The 25,198-nt window shown below is 36.0% G+C and overlaps 1 protein-coding gene across 7 annotated transcripts in view; it reads right to left on the reverse strand.

Moving 5' to 3' along the window:
- CEP350 (centrosomal protein 350) overlaps positions 1–25,198 on the reverse strand; it is a 135,467-nt gene that overhangs the window by 18,782 nt on the left and 91,487 nt on the right. For 5 of the 7 annotated variants that reach the window (XM_024758753.1, XM_024758756.1, XM_024758751.1 and 2 more), the window contains 7 exons: positions 24,132–24,227; positions 16,298–16,509; positions 13,844–13,988; positions 9,177–9,337; positions 6,197–6,333; positions 3,139–3,221; positions 149–2,151 (listed from right to left, as the gene is read on the reverse strand). In XM_024758753.1, coding sequence (XP_024614521.1) covers positions 149–2,151; positions 3,139–3,221; positions 6,197–6,333; positions 9,177–9,337; positions 13,844–13,988; positions 16,298–16,509; positions 24,132–24,227 — 2,837 coding nt within the window. The remainder of the gene's footprint in view (positions 1–148; positions 2,152–3,138; positions 3,222–6,196; positions 6,334–9,176; positions 9,338–13,843; positions 13,989–16,297; positions 16,510–24,131; positions 24,228–25,198) is intronic. The other 2 variants (XM_024758755.1, XM_024758757.1) reach the window with 2 other exon arrangements.

The following is a 25,198-nucleotide window of genomic DNA, read 5'->3' on the forward strand; positions in this document are numbered from 1 at the left end:
GAAAAACAGCTACATGGCCTTTACAAACTAGTGAAGTGATCTTTATTTAACAAATAACACATCACCAAACAACCTATCAGGAGCTACAGAATTAAAATGTACTATAAAGGCAAGGTTAATTGACATTTTCTCTAGACAAAATACTTACAGGTCTAGGACACATATCTGGTGAGGAAATCTCTTCTTTCTCATCTTCCAATTCAGACCTTAAGAAGCAACCTGGAACACTTGGTGACTGTTCCTCAAGATTCTGGGATAGGCCTTGGGGTGGCACTTTCTTTTGATTATCAACAAGAAGCTCTTGATTGCTAAGCTGGATTTTCTCATTCCTAGCTTTTTTGATTTGTTGTAGTTGATTGACTGTGTCCTTCACAAAGACTTTTAGTAAACTATCTGTCAGTAAGCTGACTGTTTCTAGTTGTTCCTTTGACTTTTTTTCCTCACTTGGTGGTGACCTCAGCTGGGCTTCCAATTGGTTCTTTTCTCTTGCTAAAAGGTCCAGAAGTGGGGTAGAAAGCTTTTCTGAAACTTCTGGATATAGGTTCTCTTCCTTTTCGGTAAACTGCTGTTGCTTCCTTAATTCTTCAGAAAAAGTATTATCTAAAGTATCGCCTTCTACAGCAGTGGAAACCTTTTCCGTGGCACCAGAAACAAGGTCTTTGTTTTCCTTTGAAGAAATCAGTGAATCCACTGAATTCTGCTGGTGAATATGGGCTTCAAGTACTCCAGAAATGTCCTGTATATTGTCTGTTTCTATTTTAAGGCTTCTGTCAACTGAGGCTTCTGTGTCATGCATACTAGGTTGAGATTCCTTGTAAAAACACTCAATCGCATCCTTTTCTCTGTCAAACTTGGGACCCTCTGTATCTTTTTGTTCTTGATTATAGTATTGATATTGTTCATCTGAATAAGAGTCTTCATCTTCATTTATGTCTACATAGTCATCAAAGTTTTCTGAAATGTGAGATATTTTTTGAGGAGGAGCAAAAATCCCATGCTTCTCTTTGCACACAAAGTATACAATGCCATCATATGTTCCACTGTTATTTCCTTCAGGTTTATCCAACTCCACTCCAGCCCAAAATCCTTTAGCAAAACTAGTCACACCTTTGAATCGAAGAGTTCCTGGCTGAACATTGCCAATCAACACCCTATCACCGATGTGGAAATCAAGTAACTCATCTGCAAGAGAAGCTGAAGCTAAGGAAGGGGATTCAGTAAGTCTCTGTTCATGCTCTACATCACTGCGCTCCTTACTTTTCATAAGCTCAGTGGGGGACTTGAGTTCTAATAGCCTTTCAGAATGGACATTGCTATGAATAGAAAGGCTTTTCTCACTGAGGCACTCACTGATTTCATCATCACTACCAAAGCTAGTGGCTCTACTTCTAGAGATCCTTGTTGCCTGTGACTTCTCTCTGCAAGACTGAGAGTCTTTCCTGAGTGACAACAAAGATGTCACCTCAAAGTCATCTTTGTACAATTCAGCTGAAATGTCTTTCTTGAAAGAAGATACTTCAAAATCTTCAGAGTATGATATCTCTTTACATGCAAAAAGATGTTCTGACCAAGATGAGTCTCTGCCTTTTATATTCTTTTGTATGTGAGTGTCTTTTTCTGATTGGATGTTTGCACTATGACCCATATCTTGATCTGGCTGTCTCTCTTTTGACTCTTTTTTATGAAGATTTTCAATGGCTAATCTAACTAAGTCTTTCTGAACCTTTATAGAATCTAAAGAAAGATCTTTCCTTGAAAGAATTTCAGATGAATCTCCCTGTTCCAGGTCTAGTTTCAGGAAGACATCAGGCTTCCTAGATTGTTTAGAATAGGCATCTTCAATTGCACTCTCCTCCAATTTTGCATATTCTACTTCGTGTATTTCTGATTTTTGACTAGATTCTTTTTCAACCTTGGCATCTGACACATCAAGAATTCTATTAGAGGCAGTTAATTCTTTGAGAAGAGGTAATGAAGGGACATTTTCTAGAGAATCTCCAGAGTCTGCTCTGGTTCTCCTTGATGATCTGAGAATTGGAGAAGAAGTCTGAAAGTGCTCTTCTGTTCGACTGTCCAATTCAATCATTCTCTTTGCATATGCAGATAAAGACCTTTCTGACACTGATCTCTCAGAACCTGCCAATGCAGCATCTTAAAGGGAAAAAAAAGATCATATCAAAATTATCTAATTCAATTTCTGGAACCAAAGTTTAAATAAAAGCTAAATATTGGTGAGAAAAAGCTCTGGTCAATAAATAGGACCTGTTTTACAGGTTACAGTATAAGGTAAGTTTTTCCTTTAAGAGAATATACTGTACCAACAATAAACAGAACATTTAAAAAATGACTGAAAATTTAAAGTTTGGTAAAATTTTTTAAGTGTTGTCAACTTACAAAGTAAAGAAAAATGGATCAAAGTTTATGGAAATGTTAATTCTCGAATCATGCAAAAACAGAATTGTATGATGGATATTACATATATTCTTTGAAAACAAAAGCAATGAAGGAAGGACAAATGCAGGGACTTCAACTAACCTCTTGAATGTAAAAAAGGAAAAAAAATCAATTATTTCTGTAACTATAGTACTTTAAGAGCTAAAATTGCAAAATAAGAAGAAAATAAGGTTTGATGAACTAACAAACCACGAATTAAAAGTTTTAAATTCAAATCTCTGTTTTGTCATTGTTATTAGGCAGGCTTTTTCATGTCTCAGTTTTATTTCCTCATTGAATTACACTTTATTTTCAATAGTTCTTATCTTTCTTTGGATTAAATTGAAAAAAAATGTATGTAACTACTTACACTGAGAAATAGCATAGGCTGAAAATATATATAATCAGATACAAAATCTGATTAAGGGAGAATTTAGATACTGACGATATACTCAGCCATTTTGGATTAATGTCTTTATGCCTCAGTTTTCATCAGTTATTGGGACAATAAAGACTGATTCACATAACTTAGGCATAACCAACAAATCACTTTAAAATATAAAAGTAACTTAAAATATTAAAAAATCTATTATCTTTAAGAAATTCACTTTTTAACCAAAAAGCTGTAGAGGTGGAATTTTGTAGGCACTTGTATAATCTTTAGTCTATGTAGATACTATGTGATTATTTTTTCTAGTTACATACCAACATGTTCAGCAATAGACTCCAGGGATCCTCTGGAACGTTCTGACTCTGTCAGTGATTTCCAATTCTTTGCTGTTTCAGATCTAAAGTAGAAAAATTAATAAACAGAAATAAACGTATTGCTGATACTGTAATAACTGGTAACAAAAAGCAGTCAATTCTTAGACAACTGCTTCTTTTTTCTTCTTCGCAGAAGTATTCCAACCTTTGCCACTTCCACCAAGTCTATTTGTGGCCTTCATCACACTCAGTAGATGATCTTGCCTCTTTTAATGAGAGAAACACCTCTTTTAATGAGAGAAACAGAGGCCATCAGCATGACCCTTCTTATCTTCATCCTTTTTACCTACAAATTTATCTATATTCACAGCCATCCCAACTGCCTTTCCTCCTGTCTGCAAGGAAGAAAAAGGTGTATCTCTCACACTTGTTCAAACTTCTTTCTGCCCCAAATCCCATACACTTCCACAGCCTCATTGATGGTACTCTTCAACTGTCCATTCTTTTTCCTACAATCTTTAGTCCTTCAATCTGGTGACTTTTTCTCCCTCAGCTTATATGTATGCCTCAAGTCTCAAAAAAATCCCACTCCCCCGATCTTTTTTTTTCCTTGTTTTTTAAAGCTTTTATTTTATATTGGACTGTAGTTGACTTACAATGTTGTGTTAGTTTCAGGTATACAGCAAAGTGATTCAGTTATACATATATCTATTCTTTTTAAAATTCTTTTCCCATTTAGGTTGTTAAAGAATACTGAGCAGACTTTTCCCCCTCAATTCTTTATTCCTCCACCTGGTGCTACTGTCCTCTTTCATGCTTTAAGTTGACATTCACCATCTTCATTTTCTTGCTTTCTTTTTATTTGCTAAGTTATAATATTGGGCTTCTACTCCTACTTCTTTATAACCCCCTGAAATGTAGCTATTTTATCATATTTAGTACTTGGCTCCCTTTTATTCTCTCTGAATTTGCATAACTTTTTCACCCAAATGTTCACCCAAATGTTGTTATATTTATAGCTTCAACCACCATCTATATGTTGATCACCCCAAATTAAAAAGCTAACATCTTTCCTGAATAATTCCACTTAGATGAACTACAGGTACCTCAAAATTAACATTTTAAAACCAAAATCATAAGACTCCCACCGAAGAACACCTAATTTTCCATTTAGGTTAGTGGAACTTTGACCCAACAAACTACTATTTAAGAGAAACACGGGAGTCATCCAGCTTTTTCCTGCTTCCCTATCTAGCACTTTAATTTGTAAAGTATACTTCTTAAAAATTCCTAAAATCGATCTCCTATTCTCTATTCTTATTACAGTGGATTATCTGAGGGCTGGCTTAGACTACTGTTATCCCTGCTTCTAAACTTACCCCTTTCTATCTTTCCTTCATATTGTAGTCAGAAAGATTTCTCTAAACAGAAATCTGATTCTACCATTCTCGTTAATAAAACTATAAAACCATTCAATGGATTGTAGAAATTAAAATAAAACTTATGTATAATGTAATATAAAGGAAAAATGTATAAGTAACAAAATTACACACAAAATCTAAGCATAAAAAATCCTAGATGGGGCTTCCCTGGTGGTGCAGTAGTTGAGAGTTCGCCTGCTGATGCAGGGGACACGGGTTCATGCCCCAGTCTGGGAAGATCCCACATGCCGCGGAGCGGCTAGGCCTGTGAGCCATGGCCGCTGAGCCTGCGCATCCGGAGCCTGTGCTCCGCAATGGGAGAGGCCACAACAGTGAGAGGTCCGCGTAATGCAAAAAAAAAAAAAAAAATCCTAGATGGAAATATATCTAATTGTTGACATTTGTTGTTTTGGGATAGTTAGGTATGATACGATTTAAACTTTTTTCTTTTTACCACTTCCCTCAATATTCTAGTAGCAATAATAATAACAACTAATACATAGTGCTAATTGTGTGCTAGGCCCTGTTCTAAGTTAAGTCTTTTAACTCTCATAACAAGTTTATTACTCAGGTGTTGGTATAGGGATCTAAATCCCTATTACAAAATTGAAACACAGACAGGTTAAATAACTTGCCCCAAGTTAAAAAGCTAGCTGGTACTGGAGTCAGGATTCAAACCCAGGTAATGCTAAATTAATTGTAATGAGCCTCTATAACATTTCTAAAATATTTCTTAAAAATATCCTAAAATATGCTTTAAAAAAATGTTTAACAGCATCACATCTTCTAAAAAAGTAAATTAGAAACTAAGAATGCGTGAGTACAAGGTTATCACAGTTTGTTTTTTATTTTTCCAGTCTCTTCTCCTAACTCCAGCTACATCCTATGATTTTCAGCTTCCATGATATGCCAAGCTCTCTGTTGCTTCTGGTCACTCATGAGTGCCCTTCTCTCTGAAATATCCCCTATTTCTCAGTCCCACTTACTTATATAACCTCTACTCACTCAAAATTTAGTTTAAATATTACTACACGACTTTCTTATATACCATATTATATATTCTAATAGTGCTACTTTGTATCTTCTGTATTTGTATTCACTGATTGCATAATATTCTATCCCTGGAAAGAACCATCATTTACTGGGCTATTCACCAGTTCTGGACATAAAGGCTGCTTCCAGTGTTTATGTTATGAACAAAAAAGATGTTATGATAAACATATTCATGTAAATAGATATTTTTGATAGCCCATATTTTCTCAAGCTAGATTTTCAGAAGTGGAATTACTGAGTCAAAAGTTACAGATTGTTTTTGACTTTTGAAACATTGCCAAATTGTTTTCCAAAACAACTATACCAACTTACAATGCTATAATAGCAATGCCGGAGAGTACTATTTTTACAGCTCCCATCAGATTTCAGGATTCAAAATATATTTTAAAATTTGTATCTTATTATAAATTTTATTTGTGATTATATCATAAATAACAAATTTACTTTAGTGAAACTGAAAATACAAACCAATATTTTCACTTCTACAATTTCACAGTTACCTAAAAGATAGCTTCTACTCAAAACCTTTCCTTATTCCTTTCTCAAACAAGGCAGAATATAGGTTAGTTATCAAAAATTTCTACCTGTGTAGTGGAAGGGGCTTGATCTTGGGTTTTTCAGAAGCTGAGGAGAGCGTTTTAATCTGAGGCTTGGCTGTTGGTGATGTTTCCAAATCTCGGCTAAGCTCGGCTTCAGTTTTCTTAATGAATTCATCATATGACTAAGTTTAGAAAAATCAAAGGAGTCACTACACAGAATTTTTTAAACTATCTTAAATTATAAAATAGTATATTTTATGGTAAAATATTCAAACCGTAAAAAAGATATAAAATTCTTTCTCCCTGCATCAGTATTATTTCCCAGAGTTCTAAAATCAGTTACTTATATAGCCTTCTTGAAATAGTCTATGTATAAGCAAGCTGTATAATTGTAATACTAATATCAATTAGGAAATGACAGTCTCAGTCTACAGAAGTTTATTTAATACTTTTGAAGAAGTAGTTCAGGCCGTGCCACATTAAAAAACTTCTTTAGCTAATTATATAATTATTCTTTAAAGGATGCCTTAATACGTTCCTGGTATTTTTAAGAAGTTTAGCCTTTACACTAAGTTTCAATGGCAGTAAGCTTCTTAAGGGGTGAGCACTTCAGGAATACAAATTTCAAGGAGAGAGAAGGGAGTGGTTGGGAGTATGATAATATAGAATTGCAAAAATATTTCTTAGTCGTTAGCCATTCTGTAAACAAAACTTCACTAATTTATAATTCTAACTTGAATGAAATCTAAGGGAAGCCCTCCTTCTATTAGAAAAACCTCCTCAGTTTTCTAGGCTAAAATTAATCCCTACTTTTACTTCTCTCACATTTAAGACTACAGCTGTTTTGCTCAACACGATATGTCCAGTACCTATTCACAGTGTCTGGCTCAAAGAAGGCTGAGTGAATGAGCAAATGGATGTTTGTCAACTGCTGCAGTTCCCTAAAACTTAGGCTAAAATCACTATTTTTATAACTATCACCGTCTATGTTACCTTCCTCTGAACTGTCAATGTTTTGATAAACATTGGTATTAAACATATACTACAGCGAGATGATTTGGCTAGCTAGGTATACATAAGGACAATGGTTTCTCAGATCTGAAAGCTATACTTATACGAGTGTCATTCATTTATTAAATATGTGATCAAATAAAATCCAAAAGGTTTTTTTCATACGAACTGCTATGTATTATATATTTCTCTATCATATACTATAATTGTAAAATCTAAATACAGAACTTTCTTTTGCCTTTATTTAAACCGTTTAATAGAACGTTGAATGAGATGGATCTTTTGTATTCTTCTCTAGATATCCTTCCGGGTGACATACCTATTAATGAACTTTTTGGGCAATGCCATTCAATCTAACAGTATTTCATTTAGCTTTCAATGGCTCCACATGACCTATAGCAGTACTTTTAAATCCTGGGCCCCACCCTAGACCAATTAAATCAAAATCTCTGGAAGTGAGCCTGGATATTTGTATTTTTCAAAAAATCTCCTCAGTTAATTCTAATGTATAGTCAGGTTGAACACTACAGACCTATATAGGATGAAGTCCAAACTTATCAGTCTGGTTTCTAAGGCCCTGAACATGACCTTTATTTTTAAATTTTGTTCCTCACTACTTTCCAACATGAACTTCTCAGCATGGCCACTGAATCTTAACCACTTTTTCTTACTTCTAAACATATGTGCAAGTTACAATTCCCATTCCCATCTCTGTATTGTGTGCCTGTGTAAACGTCTATCTTCTCCAGATCTGTTAGCAGGTCTATTTTCTATGTGGAAGATAATGTAGTGTAACAGCAGGGGCACAGAATTTGGAATTCGAGCTAGATTAAAATCCTAGTTTTAACACATGTGAGCTGTGTGTCTCTGGATATCATTAATCTCACTAAAACTTAGTTTCCTCATCTGTAAAAGAGGGATAGTAATATCTACACCTTGTTACTTTGAGGATAAAATGAAAAATACGTGTAAAGTAATTAGCTGAGTTTCCAGCACATAAATATGCACCTGATTAATTAATGTAGGAGGACACATGTTTGGTGTTACCACACAAGGATGATTAAAAGAACAGAAATTCTGGCTAAGCATAACAAAGAGCTTTCTAACACTTAGAGCACCTCGAGTCCAACCGATGAAACCAACTGCCTTGAAAATCTGAAATTTGCTATTACTGGAAGTGTCTGGAGAGAAGCTGAATGATCAGGTCAGGCCATGAGAAGGGATTCTTATGATGAGCAGGAAGTTCAGACTGGTTCTATAACAAATGTGGTGTTTAGGAACACTAGGCTGGCAGAATGCATGTAAGCTATAGGGAAGCGACCAGAGGCAGGGACATTTAAGAGGCTATGTAGACAACAGAGGCAAGAGGACATAAGGGCCCCAAATAGCTTGATGGCAGTAGGAATGGAAAGGGACAAGCAAGAAGATTTATGAAAAAAGTATCAATGGGATCTGGTGACTGAATGGATGGGAGAAAACAGAATGAGGAAGACATAAAAACTAGGTTTCCAGACTGGGGTAGGATCAGGGAAGGTTGCTAGAGTTAAGGAAAGTCAAGTTTAGAGTTATTATTTAGAAGCCATTCAAACAGTACAAAGAGTCGTACTAATAAGTCGTGTGGCATGAAACACCACTCCGCTTTAAAAAAAAAAAAAGGCAGTAACAGTTCCAATAGCTCGGATTATTTATCTAATGGTTCTTTGCTTTAGAGGACACGGATATCAATTTTTCTTTCATAGGCCTAATCTTTCTTCTTTAGAAAAAAACTTATTTTAATACTTTTACTATTTACTTTAATACCTGATATTGTAATATTTAACATTTTAATTTAATATTTAATTTAATCTTTCAAGCAAGAGTTTGTTCAGATTTCTTTTTAAAGTTAGGTTAAAATGTGGTACAAAATTAATATTGAAAAATTCTAATCCATTACTTTATTAACAACACTAAAAACATTTCAGGGTTCACATTTACATTAGCCTTGAAATTAAACCCCTTTCTTCTTATTTCTAACCTCCAATTGTTTGATTAGACTGGCTTCTTGGGCTTTCAGTCTTTCCTTTTGCCTTTTTTTCTGTTCCTTCTTCAGTTGGTCCACAACTGATTTTCTTTTCCGCAGCTCATCCTTCAGGGCTCTGATCCTACCTTCAATGTCACTCTGGTCAGATGTAGTTTCTAGAAGAGATACAGAATCTTTTTATTTAGCTTAAAAATAAAGTTAACTCAGTAACTATTAATAAAAAGCACCAATGTAAAGTCAATCTAACATTTAAAATTTGAGCTTCAGAAAAAAATTATTAGTGATTTGCATCCTTTCTTTTCCCCTAAATCTCTATGGGGAGGGTGGGTGTCTTCCTATCTGTTTTCACTTTCTAATTGCACTATTTGAAACTGCAAATAAATCTCAAGGTACCCTGTTCTTGATAAGATAAGCAGCTGGAAGTTGAAAAACTTTTGGTTAGTGAACTTTGGACATTCTGCAAGGATTTAGTTCCTGGTGACAAGACAGCCATATTTAACTGTACTTCCTCTTGGTTATTAATAGTAGTTTGATAGTTTTTAAGTCATATTAAAATCAAAGTGGAATTTTAACAGTTTAAATTGATTGTGAGTCATCAGCTGATGTCTTAACATCACATAGAAGGAGAGAGAAAAATTATAAAGAAATATACTCTGCGGTAAGCTTTCTTTGGAAGTTCTTAAAATATTTAAAATAACTGAAATGAAACTAGTTAAATCTTATTTTCTTCCCAATAATTCAGACACATATATACACATAAAGTAGATGTCCAGTCATAGCAAAATAATGAAAAAGACATTTCATTGTAAGTGTCATGCATATCTCATAAAAATAAGTATCATTTAAAAACACTGTTTATTTCACTACACATGGAAATTATATAGAAAAAAAAAAAAAAGACTGTTCCTCACACCTCCTCCCTGAATCACACAATGGTGTCATTTAATGAGTGAGACATTTAATAGTCTTATAAGAGAAATACTATTGTATACAAATCTGAAGACTCAGATGTACATTACAACATTATATCATAAACAATCAGGTTTTTTCAAGCACTTCAGATTAAACTGCATAGAACTAGTCACAGAATTTATTTTAAAAAGATAATAGTCTTTTTTTGCAATGTGATCTAAATATCTGGATTACAAATAATGACATCTAAGTTCCTGCCACTTTTATGTCCTGACTTAAGGTATACTAGGAAGTTATATCCATCTTATACCAGTAGTGGCATCAGACTGAGCCCTTAGCATGGGCAAAGTTTACTACCTAGTGATCAACACTCATAAAATGAAGTAACAATAAAGGCCATTTTCAACTCAGGATCTATTACTAGTAATCGGTAAGGTGTCTGACACTTACCAATTTCTAGAATTGATGTGAAAATTAAATAAGGTATATAAAGCATGTAGCACAGTACCTGGACTACTATTACAGCTCAGTAAATGGTGGTAGTATTAGCACACATAAAACATTTTTATGTAGCCATATTTTATGTAACATATTTTTTGGTTTAAAACTAAAAAAGGTTGTAGAGCTGAGATATCAACTGAATATCCTGCTCATGCTTTCTTTTAATTTCTGAAGAAAATAATCAATTGGTTTCAGGGGTAAAAGACTCTGAACCTTAGCGGTAAGCTTTACAGTGATTTAACTGATGATTCTAGTACAATAATTGGGGGTAGGACTGCAGGCTGGGCAAAAAATTATAATCTTTCTAAAATGAAGTATAAACCCATATCTTTGCATCTTCTACAGCTGTGTATTCTTTTAACTGTGTATTCTTTATGTGCTTCCAAAACTTGAGATGTTACTTTGATAAAATTTTATAGGAGACTACTACACTCCCACAGACTTAGTTTCAACTCTGCCCCCAAAAAGTTTATTTTAAATGAATATATTTTAAAAATTGGATGTCAACAGTGATTTTTTAAAATAAAAATATCTCTATCATCTATGATTGTGAAGATTTAATAGCAGATGATGAGAAACTTCAAGTTTTAGATGAAAGACCTTGGGAAATGTTTTTATTTTTAAGTACTAAAGAAACGAAAATCCTACAAATGAAGGGTAGAGATTAAGTAAAAGTCTATGAGAGTGAATGGGAATACATTTTATATATGCCCAATCTAGTATTACAACAGTGTTTATCATCAGTAACGTCTAAGAGAATCTCTATAATTTTTTTTTTTTAATCCAAGCGACTTTCTAGATGAATGCATTGTCTTTATGAAATTCTCTCCTACAGGGTTTTTTGGAAGGTGAGGGGACAGGGGAAGTGGCAGGTAAATGATACTTCAGTTTGTTGAAATACATCAAGACAGAATAAGCAGATGGAGACAGAATAACTCAATCAAAAATTAAGTTCGGGGGCTTCCCTGGTGGTGCAGTGGTTGAGAGTCCGCCTGCCGATGCAGGGGACATGGGTTCGTGCCCCAGTCCGGGAAGATCCCACATGCCCCGGAGCGGCTGGGCCTGTGAGCCATGGCCGCTGAGCCTGCGCGTCCGGAGCCTGTGCTCCGCAACGGGAGAGGCCACAACAGTGAGAGGCCCGTGTACCGCAAAAAAAAGAAGAAAAAAAAATTAAGTTTGATTATCTGACACATGCTGACTGTATTAATTTGGTTGATAACAAACAACTCCACCACTTAAGTGAGAAAGGTATTATATAACTCCACTACACTAAAATTTACCACTTCCATAAATACTGCATATAAATGATGTCATCATGAATAGGTAGATGGCATTATAGGTGAAAAATCTCAGAGCTGTTTTTCTAAAGCTGTTCTTGATTAAATATGTTTTACCAATAAAACAGTATCTTATAAATATTATCATTAATCCTTGTTGCATAACTCATGCAAGGATGGTTAAGATATTATTTTCCATTGCTACAGATAGAAAAGATTATCTAATATGGGAAGGAAACTTAAAGAGAGTCATCAGTATGTAATAGAGCCATGATGAGAATCCATATTTCCAAGTATCAAGTTTATGTCCAGTGACATATTATTCTACTGGCAGTAACTTTTCACCAGAGTACATGAAAGCAAATATATAAAAATGCTAATCACTTGCAACAGATAAATATGACAGACAGGGACTTCCCTGGTGGTCCAGTGGTAAAGAATCTGCCTTGCAATGCAGGGAACGTGGGTTCAATCCCTGGTCAGGGAACTAAGATCCCACACGCCGCGGGGCAACTAAGCTGCGTGCCACAACTACTGAGCTCATGCGCCTCAACTAGAGCCCGCATGCTGCCAACTACAGAGCCTACACGCTCTGGAACCCGTGCACCACAACTAGAGAAGAGAAAACCTGCATGCCACAACTAGAGAGAAATCTGCACACCACAACTAGAGAGAAGCCCACGCACCGCAATGAAGATACCCCATGTCTCAACAAAGATCTCGCGTGCCGCAACTAAGACCTGACACACCTCAAAATAAATAAACAATAACTAAATCTTTAAAAAAACAATTTAAATATGACAGACAACATTCTTCAACTTTAATTACTGGCTTGATCCAGTAATTCCATTTCTAAGAATTTATTCCTACTGAAATATTCAACAGGGATCTATATAAATGAAGATGTTCATTACAGCATTATTTGAAATATTGAAAAATTTGAGAAAACCTACATGACTATCACTAGGGAAATGGTTAAATAAATTATGGTATACCTACCCTTTGAAATATTATGCAGTTATTCAAGGAATAAAGGAGATCTATAAATATGGGCATGCGGAAAAAATCCATGATTTATTACTGCTTAAAACATTGAAAACAAAGGGGGTACAGAATAGAATCAAAGATCAAAAAATGAATAGTATTTTTCACTTTTCCTTTACTGAATGTCTACTCTCAAAAGAAAACTGAAAATGAACTCAAAAGACATACACTCAACATGGTATTAATCTTCCTCAGAATCCTACATAAACCAAGTATTGTCTGTCTGGATATGCCTCCCACGATCAATGCCTTGAATCAAGTCTTCTAGAGTAAAGGCTGTTTATTCTTTCGTAATCTATATGCCACAGAGATTTACAGTATGATAGAGGTTATGGGAAAACAGATAATGCTCTCCACTGCCATGTGCAGTCTCTTCTCTACTTTTCCTCCCTTTAGTCTTATGCTACCCTGCTCTACCACCTCCTATTTCTCCTCACTGTCATCATTAAATCATTCAAGAAACATTTAATAAATACCTACTATGTGCAATGCAAAGTACCTGCTAGGGCCTGGTGCTACAACTGTTAAAACATAGGACTTTCCTTTGCAGAAGTCTATATTCTAGTAGGGGAAACCTGCTGTGTAAAGTTTGATTACAATTTATGTGTTGCCTGGTACAACAAGTTGAAGAGCAGAGCACTATGGGAACACATAAGCAGTGCCTGACACACACCAAAAATTCAAAGAATGTGTGATGAATAAATGACTATTAACATCCAAGAATATAACAATTTATCATATTGGTGTAATTAGGGACATAATTATCAATGAAAAGCAAAGAATTATGCGATTTAGTCTTGGCAAGAAAAAAGTCTTTACAAATGAAACAAAGAATAACATTTTACCAGCCATACAGTTAGACAAAGCTTATTAAAGAGGAATTCAAATATAGTGCAAAGAAAACTAACTCCTCCTTGTTAGTCTTACCTGACTGTGTCATAGATAATGACTCATCTGACCAACTATAACAGTGTTGATGGGACTTGACGGGTAGACGACATTGTCCTCCAGTTCTATGACTTCCTTTGCTAGACTCCTGCTTTGACACAGATGTGCAGCTTTTAGGAGGTGACTGTTCAAACAGAAAATCAAATGGGAACCGTTTTGTGATACAGTTGTAAAATTCTATTTAAAATTCAAGATACGAACCAGTTGAAGATAATATTTACAAAGAGTTTTAAATAACTTTATGAAATAAAAAGTGAAAAAAGTTTGCAAAATATACTAAGGATAAGATCTTGACTTTTTTAAAGGTAGAGAAAAAAGTTATAAAAAAAGCATGCTTTTAAAAAATGTTTATAATAAATTATGAGTGGCTACTGAATCAGTGATACTTACCCCCTTATTCGTTTTACCTTTAAAAATACTAAATATGGGGGTGCAGCTATCTCTTCGACATAGTAATTTCACTTCCTTCAGATATATATCCAGAACTGAATTTGCTGGATCATACGGTAGGTCTTCATCAACAGATGAATGGATAAAGAAAATATGACATACACACACACACAAACACACACACATGCACACACACAAATACTATTCAGCCATTAAAAAACCCAAACAAACCAGAAATCCTGTCATCTGAGACAACACGGATGGATCTTGAGGGCACTGTACTAAGTGAAATAAGTCAGAGAGAAAGACAAATACTGTATGATCTCACTTACATGTGGATCTAAACAAACCCAAACTCACAGAAAAAGAGATCAGACTTGTGGTCACCAGAGGTGGGGGTGGACAGGTGGGGGAACTGGGTGAAGCTGGTCGAAAAGTATAAGCTTCCAGTTATAAGACATATAGGTACTGGGGATGTAATGTACAACATGATGACTATAGTTAACACTGCTGTAGGGCATATTTGAAAGGTGCTAAAAGAGTAGATCCTAAAAGTTCTCATCACAAGGAAAAAAACTTTTTGTAACTATATGAGGTGATGGATATTAACTAAACGTATTGTGGTAATCATTTCACAATATATATATATGTCAAGTTATTATGCTGTACACCTTTAACTCACACAGTGCTGTGTGTCAACTGCATGTCAATAAAACTGAAACAAAATTTAAATATACTAATGTACTGCTTTTATGGAAGGAAAGAAGGAGAAATGGAAGCGGGAAGGGAACAAAAAGAGCATAAGAAGACTGCCCAAATGAGATTATTTATTACAAAGGGTGTAATTTCTACCTTGATATCAAGTGGAAGTGAGAATGTCTGATTCGATTCCTAGCTATCACCACTTCCTATCCCTGTGACTATGGGCAAGTTTCTTAGCCTGCTAAGCTCCAGAGTGGGGCTTAAAATCTAAAGAATTGTTGTGAGGATAATCTACATAAGGCATTCAGAATACTACCTGGCACTTGGTAAGTAAACACTCAATAAATATTACTTCTTAATATAGAAGTGACTTTAAGACACACTGAATTTAGGTGGATTCTTTTTTTTAAACACAAAGAGGCTTTAACAATGTTTGTGTTCACTTATAATATTTAATATTGTTATGCTATAAAAAGAAACAAAATTGAACTATTTGTATTGAGGTGGATGGACCTAGAGTCTGTCATACAGAGTGAAGTAAGTCAGAAAGAGAAAAACAAATACCGTATGCTAACACATATATATGGAATCTAAAAAAAAAAAAAATGGTTCTGATGAACCCAGGGGCAGGACAGGAATAAAGACACAGATGTAGAGAATGGACTTGAGGACATGGGGAGGGGGAAGGATAAGCTGGGTCGAAGTGAGAGAGTAGCACTGACATATATACACTACTACATGTAAAAGAGATAGCTAGTGGGAAGCAGCTGCATAGCACAGGGAGATCAGCTCAGTGTTTTGTGACCACCTAGAGGGGTGGGATAGGGAGCGTGGGAGGGAGGGAGACGCAAGCGGGAAGAGATATGGGAACATATATATATATATATAAAACATTCATTTTGTTGTGAAGCAGAAACTAACACACCATTGTAAAGCAATTATACTCCTATAAAGATGTTAAAAAAAAAAAAAGAAAAGGCACACTGGTGTGGTTTAAGGTCTTATTGTTTCTATTACATGACAAAATAGACTATAATAAGAACTTCTATTGTCTCACATATTATCTTTATTAAAAACTTTAGAAGTTCCTATCCCCTAAATATTAAAAACTTCACAGCATATAATTTTATAACTGCCCCTAAAGCTAAAATTCATATATTTATAAATCTTTAGGAGTCAAGGAAAAGCTTTATTTCTACTCAAATGTCATATAGTATATGTTACAGGTATGGGTGATAGTCAATGCTGTCCTTAATAGCAAGAATATAACTGTTAATAATATACCTTTCAGGCAGTTTTTTTTCTAAAGAAGCTTTAAGATATAAATATATATTAACTTACATATTTACTAGGTGAGGTAGAAGATTCCAGTTCTTGTGAAAAAACCATTTCTTCAGTAAGTATACTGTGATCTGGACTTCCAGGCTGCTCCTGAACTATAGATTCAGATGGTATATATTCAACAGCAGGGCTGCCCAATTCTTCTGGAATAGAGCTTTCACTGTGTAGATGAGAGTACGAAGGTATTGGAGATTCTGTTTCACTCACTATTTCTAGAAGAGGGTGAAAGCAAGAAAAAGTACACAATCTTGGTCAAGGGACATGTTCATCTGTTAAACTTCACATTTGTTTTTAGCATAATTTCATTAGTTGCATTTAGATATAATTTTTAATCCCACCACTTAGTGAATCACATTTACTATAATATCCATTAGTCTAAGAATTTTGCCTGATGCAAACTGAGAGAAGATATCTGTAACATATAATCAGCAATGATAATGACTGACAACCTGAATGTAAAGATGCACAGCAATTACAACTCATATATTCATTTAGAAATGGAATTAATCCAACCACTTTGGAAAGAAATTTGGGAGTATTTGGCAAAGATGAAAACACTCTAAGATCTAGCAATTCCACTTCTAGGTATAAATCCTAGATAAATCTTGTATACATGCAGCAGGAAACATGTACATGGTTACTAGTAGTATTGTTATAATAGTCAAAAACTAAGTAAAATAAGTAAATTGTGGTATATTTATAAACTGAAATGCTGCACAGCAATAAAAATGAATGAACTGCATGCACTGATGGAGATATATTATGAATTTTACTCAGCACTTTCAGAACTTGTAGCACTGACTTGCCTCTGGAATTTCCTGTCCATTGTGGCCTCTCCTCTAAAAAAACAAATACTTTTGACACTTAACATAAAATTCTTGACATTATACTTGTCTAACCTTAAGAATGTACACTGCTTTCCTTCTTTATCACTATGGATACAATGTTCCACAAAGATTAGGTTATATCACACTTTGGGTCAATACTGATAACATTTGGTATACTCAATTCCAAAAATATCACTGAAGACTTCGGGCCTGAAATCCATAAAATAAGTTTATTTAGCAAAAGAAATACCTATATCCCAAAGAATGTTTTACTTCAATAAACAAGGATGACCTAACATCTAAAAGCATTTCAGTTAAAAATTTTAAAAGATGTCTTTTTGGAGGGCAATTGCCCCGCCCACTTGGGCAGAGGGAGCCTGTTGAGCTCCCAGGCCAGTCCCCTGTCCTCCAAAGTCCCCCTCCAGGCCACATAGGTCCTTGGGGGCATAGGAGGGAACGCAGGGAGATCAGGAAAGTCAGCAGGGAGGCACCCTCCCAGATTGGAGGAGCAGGAGAGGACAGGACAGTGTGTGCCCCACGCACTTGAGCCCAGGAAGCCTGCTGCGCTCCCAGTGAGGTACCCTGCCCTCTGAGACCAGGGGTGGGGGGCACACCTGGGTCCCTTCTGTTCCTTGAGCCTAAGCCCCAACCGCCACAGCCCCCAGGGCCTTTTCCAGCCCTGTGGGTCCTGAGCATTGGCCCCGCCCACCACCCAAACCTTGCCTTTGCTTAGGCCCCGCCCTCCACAGCCAAGGCCTTCCTCCCCCCGACTCCATCCCCTTTTCTTTTCTCTCTTCTTTTTTACTATTGTGGTACTGATATACCTTCCAGGTGCTGATTCATCTATATTTTTATTTTTATATTCTTCCTAACATATCTGTTAGTTTCCTAGTCTAACTTTATTTTTTACTTTGTTACTGTTCTTTTTTTTTTTTTTTTAGTCTTACTTTTTTTTTTTCTTTTTTACTGTTTTTTTTTTTTTTTTTTTGCTGCCCCAGGCGGCTTGTGGGATCTTGGTTCATGAGCCCGGGGTTGGGCCTAAGCTCTTGCGGTGGGAGATTTGAGTCTGAACCATTGAACTAACAGAGAACCTCAGACCCTAGGGAATATTCATCAGAGTGAGGTCTCACAGAGCTCCTCATCTCAGCACCAAGACCCAGCTCTACCCAACAGCCTACAAACTCCAGTGTTGGAAGCCTCAGGCCAAACAACCATTAAGAGAGGAACACAATCCCACTCATTAAAATAAAAATTAAAAAAAAAAAGGAGATGGGAAGAAAATATGTCACAGATGAAGGAGCAAGGTAAAAACCTACAAAACCAAATAAATGAAGAGGAAGTAGGCAATCTACCTAAGAAAGAATTCAGAGTAACGACAGTAAAGATGATCCAGAATCTCAGAAACAGAATGGAGGCACGGATTGAGAAAATACAAGAAATGTTTAACAAAGATCTAGAAGAACTAAAGAACAAACAGAGGTGAACAACACAATAACTGAAATGAAAAATACACTAGAAGGAATCAATAACAGAATAACTGAGGCAGAAGAATGAATAAGTGAGCTGGAAGACAAAATGGTGGAAGTAACTACCAGGGAGCAGAATAAAGAAAAAAGAATGAAAAGAATTGAAGACAATCTCAGAGACCTCTGGGACAACACTAAACGTACCAACGTTCGAATTATAGGGGTCCCAGAAGAAGAAGAGAAAAAGGAAGAGTCTGAGAAAATATTTGAAGAGATTATAGTTGAAAACTTCCCTAACATGGGAAAGGAAATAGTCACTCAAGTCCAGGAAGCACAGAGAGTACCATTCAGGATAAACCCTAGGAAAAACACACCAAGACACATATTAATCAAACTAACAAAAATTAAATTCAAAGAAAAAATTTTAAAAGCAGTGAGGGAAAAACAAAAAATAACATACAAAGGAAACCCCATAAGGTTATCAGCTGATTTTTCAGCAGAAACTCTGCAGGCCAGAAGCGAGTGGCAGGACATACTTAAAGTGATGAAAGAAAAACCTACAACCAAGATTACTCTACCCAGCAAGGATCTCATTCAGATTCGATGGAAAAATCAAAAGCTTTTCAGACAAGCAAAAGCTAAGAGAATTCAGCACCACCAAACCAGCTTTACAACAAATGCTAAAGAAACCTCTCTAAGTGGGAAACACAAGAGAAGAAAAAGACCCACAAAAGCAAACCCAAAACAATGAAGAAAATGGTAATAGGAACATACATATCGATAATAACCTGGAATGTAAATGGATTAAATGCCCCAACTAAAAGATCCAGACTGGCTGAATGGATACAAAACAATAAGAGCCATATATATGCTGTCTACAAGAGACCCACTTCAGACCTAGGGACACACACAGACTGAAAGTGAAGAGATGGAAGAAGATATTCCATGCAAATGGAAATCAAAAGAAAGCTGGAGTAGCAATACTTGTATGAGATAAAGTAGACTTTAAAATAAAGACTGCTACAAGAGATAAGGAGAGACACTACATCATGACCAAAGTATCAATCCAAGAAGAAGATATAATAATTATAAATGTTTATGCACCCAACATAGGAGCAGCTCAATAAATAAGGCAAATGCTAACAACCATGAAAGGAGAAATTGACAGTAACACAATAATAGTAGGGGACTTTAACACCCTGCTTACACCAATGGACAGATCATCCAAATAGAAAATAGATAAGGAAACACACGCTTTAAATGACACAACAGACCAGATAGATCTAACTGATATTTATAGAACATTCCACTCCAAAGTGGCAGAATACACTTTCTTCTCAAGTGCACATGGAACATTCTCCAGGATAGATCACATCTTGGGTCACAAATCAAGCCTCGGAAAATTTAAGAAAACTGAAATCGTATCAAGCATCTTTTCTGACTGCAATGCTATGAGATTGGAAATCAATTACAGGAAAAATACTGTAAAAAAACACAAGTACATGGAGGCTAAATAGTGTGCTACTAAATAACCAAGAGATCACTGAAGAAATCAAAGAAGAAATTAAAAAATACATAGAAACAAATGACAATGACGACCCAAAACCTATGGGACACAGCAAAAGCAGTTCTAAGAGGGAAGTTTATAGCAATACAATCTCACCTCAAGAAACAAATATCTCAAATAAACAATCTAACCCTACACTTAAAACAACTAGAGAAAGAAAAATAAAGAAAACCCAAAGTCAGTAGAAAGAAAGAGATTCATAAAGATCAGAGCAGAAATAAATGAAACACAAACGAAGAAAACAAGAGCAAAGATCAATAAAACTAAAAGTTGGTTCTTTAAGAAGATAAACAAAACTGATAAACCCTTAGCCAGCCTCATGAAGAAAAAAAGGGAGAGGATGTAAATCAATAAAATTAGAAATGAAAAAGGAGAAATCACAACTGACACTGCAGAAATACAAAGGATTATAAGAGACTACTCCAAACAACTATATGCCAATGAAATGGAGAACCATGAAGAAATGGACAAATTCTTGGAAAGGTACAATTTTCCTAGACTGAACCAGGAAGAATTAGAAAATATAAACAGACCTATCACAAGTAATGAAATTGAAACCATAATTAAAAGTCTTCCAGCAAACAAAAGTCCAGGACCAGATGGCTTCACAGGCGAATTCTATCAAACATTTAGAGAACAGCTAACACTGATCCTTCTCAAACTCTTCCAAAAAATTGCAGAGGGAGAAACACTCCCAAATTCATTCTACGAAGCCACAACCACCCTGATACCAAAACCAGAAAAAGATATCACAAGAAAAGAAAATTCAACATCACTGATGAACATAGATGCAAAAATCCTGAACAAAATACTAGCAAACAGAATCCAACAGCACACTGAAAGGATCATACACCATGATCAAGTGGGATTTATCCCAGGGATGCAAGGATTCTTCAATATACACAAATCAATCAATGTGATACACCACATTACCAAATTAAGGAATAAAAACCATATGATCATCTCAATAGACGCAGAAAAAGCTTGTGACAAAATTCAACACTCATTTATGATAAAAACTCACCAGAAAATGGGCATAGAGGGAACATATCTCAACATAATGAAGGCCATATATGACAAACCCACAGCAAACATCATACTCAATGGTGAAAAACTGAAAGCATTTCCACTAAGATCAGGAACAAGACAAGGATGACCACACTCGCCACTCTTATTCAACATAGTTTTGGAAGTCCTACCCACAGCAATCAGAGAAGAAAAAGAAATAAAAGGAATACAAATTGGAAAAGAAGTAAAACTGTCACTGTTTGACGATGACATAATACTATACGTAGAAAATCCTAAAGATGCCACCAGAAAACTACTAGAACTAATCAATGAATTTGGTAAGGTTGTAGGACACAAAATTAATGCACAGAAGTATCTGGCATTCTTATCACCAACAACGAAAAATCAGAAAGAGAAATTAAGGAAACACTCCCATTTGCCACTGCAACAAAAAGAATAAAATACCTAGGAATAAACCGGCCTAAGGAGGCAAAAGACCTGTACTCAGAAAACTATAAAACACTGATGAAAGAAATCAAAGATGACATAAACAGATGGAGAAACATACCATGTTCTTGTATTGGAAGAATCAATAATGTGAAAATGACTATACTACCCAAAGCAATCTACAGATGCAGTGCAATCTCTATCAAACTACCAATGGCATTCTTCACAGAATTAGAACAAAAAAATTTTACAATTCGCATGGAAATACAAAAGACTCTGAATAGCCAAAGCAATCTTGAGAAAGAAAAATGGAGCTGGAGGCATAAGGCTCCCCAACTTCAAACTATACCACAAAGCTACAGTAGTCAAGACAGTATGGCACTGGCACAAAAACAGAAATAATCAATGGTACAGGATAGAATGCCCAGAGATAAACCCACGCACATATGGGCACCTAATTTACGACAAAGGAGGCAAGAACATACAATGGAGAAAAGACAGCCTCTTCAATAAGTGGTGCTGGGAGAACTGGACAGCTACAGGTAAAAGAATGAAATGAAAACACTACCTAACACCATGCACAAAAATAAACTCCAAATTGATTAAAGACTTAAATGTAATACCAGACACTATAAAACTCTTAAAGAAAAACATAGGAAAAACACTCTTTGACATAAACCACAACAAGATCTTTTTTGACCCACCTCCTAGAGTAACGGAAATAAAAACAAAAATAAACAAATGGCACTTAAACTTAAAAGCTTTTGCACAGCAAAGGAAACCATAAACAAGACAAAAAGACAACCCTCAGAATGGGAGAAAATTTTGCAAATGAAACAACAGACAAAGGATTAATCTCCAAAATATACAAACAGCTCATGGAGCTCAATATCAAAAAAACAAACAATCCAGTTAAAAGATGGGCAGAAGGGGCCTCCCTGGTGGTGCAGTGGTTGAGAATCTGCCTGCCAATGCAGGGGACACAGGTTCAAGCCCTGGTCTGGGAAGATCCCACATGCCACGGAGCAACTGGGCCCGTGAGCCACAACTACTGAGCCTGTGCGTCTGGAGCCTGTGCTCCGCAACAAGAGAGGCCGTGATAGTGAGAGGCCCACGCACTGTGATGAAGAGTGGCCCCCGCTCGCCACAACTAGAGAAAGCCCTCGTGCAGAAACGAAGACCCAACACAGTTAAAAATGAATAAATAAATAAATAAATTTATATTTTAAAAAGTCTGAAAATTAATGAAACATTCATTTCTAAAAAAAAAAGGGCAGAAGACCTAAATAGACATCTCACCAAGGAAGACATACAGATGGCCAAGAGGCACATGAAAAGATGCTCAACATCACTAATTATTAGAGAAATGCAAATCAAAACTACAATGAGGTATCACCTCACACCAGTTAGAATGGCCATCATCAAAAAATCTAGAAACAATAAATGTTGGAAAGGGTGTGGTGAAAAGGGAACCCTCCTGCACTGTTGGTGGGAATGTAAATTGATACAACCACTATGGAAAACAGTATGGAGGTTCCTTAAAAAACTACAAATAGAACTACCACACGACCCAGCAATCCTACCACTGGGCATATACCCTGAGAAAACCATAATTAAAAAAGAGACATGTACCACAATGTTCACTGCAGCACTATTTACAATAGCCAGGACATGGAACCAACCTAAAGGTCCATGGACAGATGAATGGATAAAGAAGATGTGGCACATATATACAATGGAATATTACTCAGCCATAAAAAGAAATGAAATTGAGTTATTTGTAGTGAGGTGGATGGACCTAGAGTCTGTCATACAGAATGAAGTAAGTCAGAAAGAGAAAAACAAATACCGTATGCTAACGCATATATATGGAATCCAAAACCAAAACAAAACAAGGAACTAATGAACCTAGATGCAGGGCAGGAATAAAGAGGCAGAGGTAGAAAATGGAGTTGAGGACATGGAGTGGGAGGGTGAAACTGGGGCAAAGTGAAAGTAGCATTGACATACATACACTACCGAATGTAAAATAGTTGGCTGGCAGGAAGCAGCCGCATAGCACAGGGAGATCAGCTTGGTGCTTTGTAATGACCTAGGGGGTGGGATAGGGAAGGGGGTAGGGAGGCTCAAGAGGGAAGGGACATGTGTATGCATATGGCTGATTTGCTTTGTTGTGCAACAGAAACTAACACAGTATTGTGAAGCAATTATACTCCAATAAAGATCTATTAAAAAAGTGATACATTTTTACATTGTGAATGAGTAGTATAATCAGAATGGTTGAATAAATAAGGAAGAAATTTTTAAAATCCTCAAGGATATTCATCTACTCCAAGATAGAATGTGGGTAAAATTTTAAATGGCTTAAAAAATGATTTTAGGTAGTAGGGAAGAGAAGAATCCTCTACATTCCTGTTTTATACCCCTTAACATATTTTAATTTTATTCAATAAGTAACATATACTGATTTTAAAAGTTCAGACAGTATAAAAGTTGTATAAAGAAGAAAATGAATGTACCACCACCTCCTGAGAGAGAACCACTGAAGAAGCTTCTCCAATCTGATGTCTTTGTGGAAGAATTCATTTTGGAAATCTTCATTTTTGGCCCTTGACCTTATTTTTGAAATTATAAAAGTAGTACATGAATGTAGTTGAAAAAACCCAACAAAACAAAACTTCAAATAGTATAGAAGGACGTAAAGTGATTATTTCACATGATCCTCTCCAACCACTTTCAGCTGTCCAATTTCCACACCTCAAAGTAAACCACTGGCAGTCAGGTATGATTGGTGTGTGTCTTTCCAGACCTCTTCCTATACTTCCTGACTTTTAAAAAATTTATTCTTTTAAAATTGTGGTTAAAAAAAAAAAAAAAGGGATTTCCCTGGTGGTCCAATGGTTAGGACTTGGTGCTTTAACTGCTGTGGGTGCAGGTTCAATACCTGGTTGGGGAACTAAGATCCTCACAAGCCACGCAGCCAAAAAAAAAAAAAAAAAAAAAAAATTGTGGTAAAATACATATACATAAAATTGACCATCTGGATCCTTTTTTTTTTTTTTTGCAGGGGGCTGCGTTGAATCTTCATTGCTGTGCACAGGCTTTCTCTACTTGCGGCACATGGGCTTCTCATTGTGGTCGTTTCTCTTGTTGCAGAGCACGGGCTCTAGATGCACAGGCTTCAGTAGTTGCAGCATGTGGGTTCAGTAGTTGTGGCACGCAGGCCCTAGTGTGCGTGCAGGCTTCAGTAGTTGCGGTGCGCGGGCTCTAGAGCACAGGCTCAGTAGTTGTGGCACATGGGCTTAGTTGCCCCACGGCATGTGGGATCTTCCACGACCAGGGATCAAACTCATGTCCCCTGTACTGGCAGGTGGATTCTTAACCACTGTGCCCCCAGGGAAGTCCCTGGATCACTTTTAAGTATACAGTTCAGTGGCATAAAGTACATTCACACTGTTGTGGTTGTGTGACCATCACTTCCGTCCATCTCCAGAACTTTTTCACCTTCCCAAACTGAAACTCTGTACTCATTAAATAACTCCCCATTCTCTTCTCTCCTTAACCCCAGCATCAACCATTCTACTTT

Source organism: Neophocaena asiaeorientalis, unplaced genomic scaffold (assembly GCF_003031525.2).
Source record: "Neophocaena asiaeorientalis asiaeorientalis breed wild unplaced genomic scaffold, Neophocaena_asiaeorientalis_V1.1 scaffold182, whole genome shotgun sequence".
In the NCBI taxonomy this organism is placed as follows: domain Eukaryota; kingdom Metazoa; phylum Chordata; class Mammalia; order Artiodactyla; family Phocoenidae; genus Neophocaena; species Neophocaena asiaeorientalis.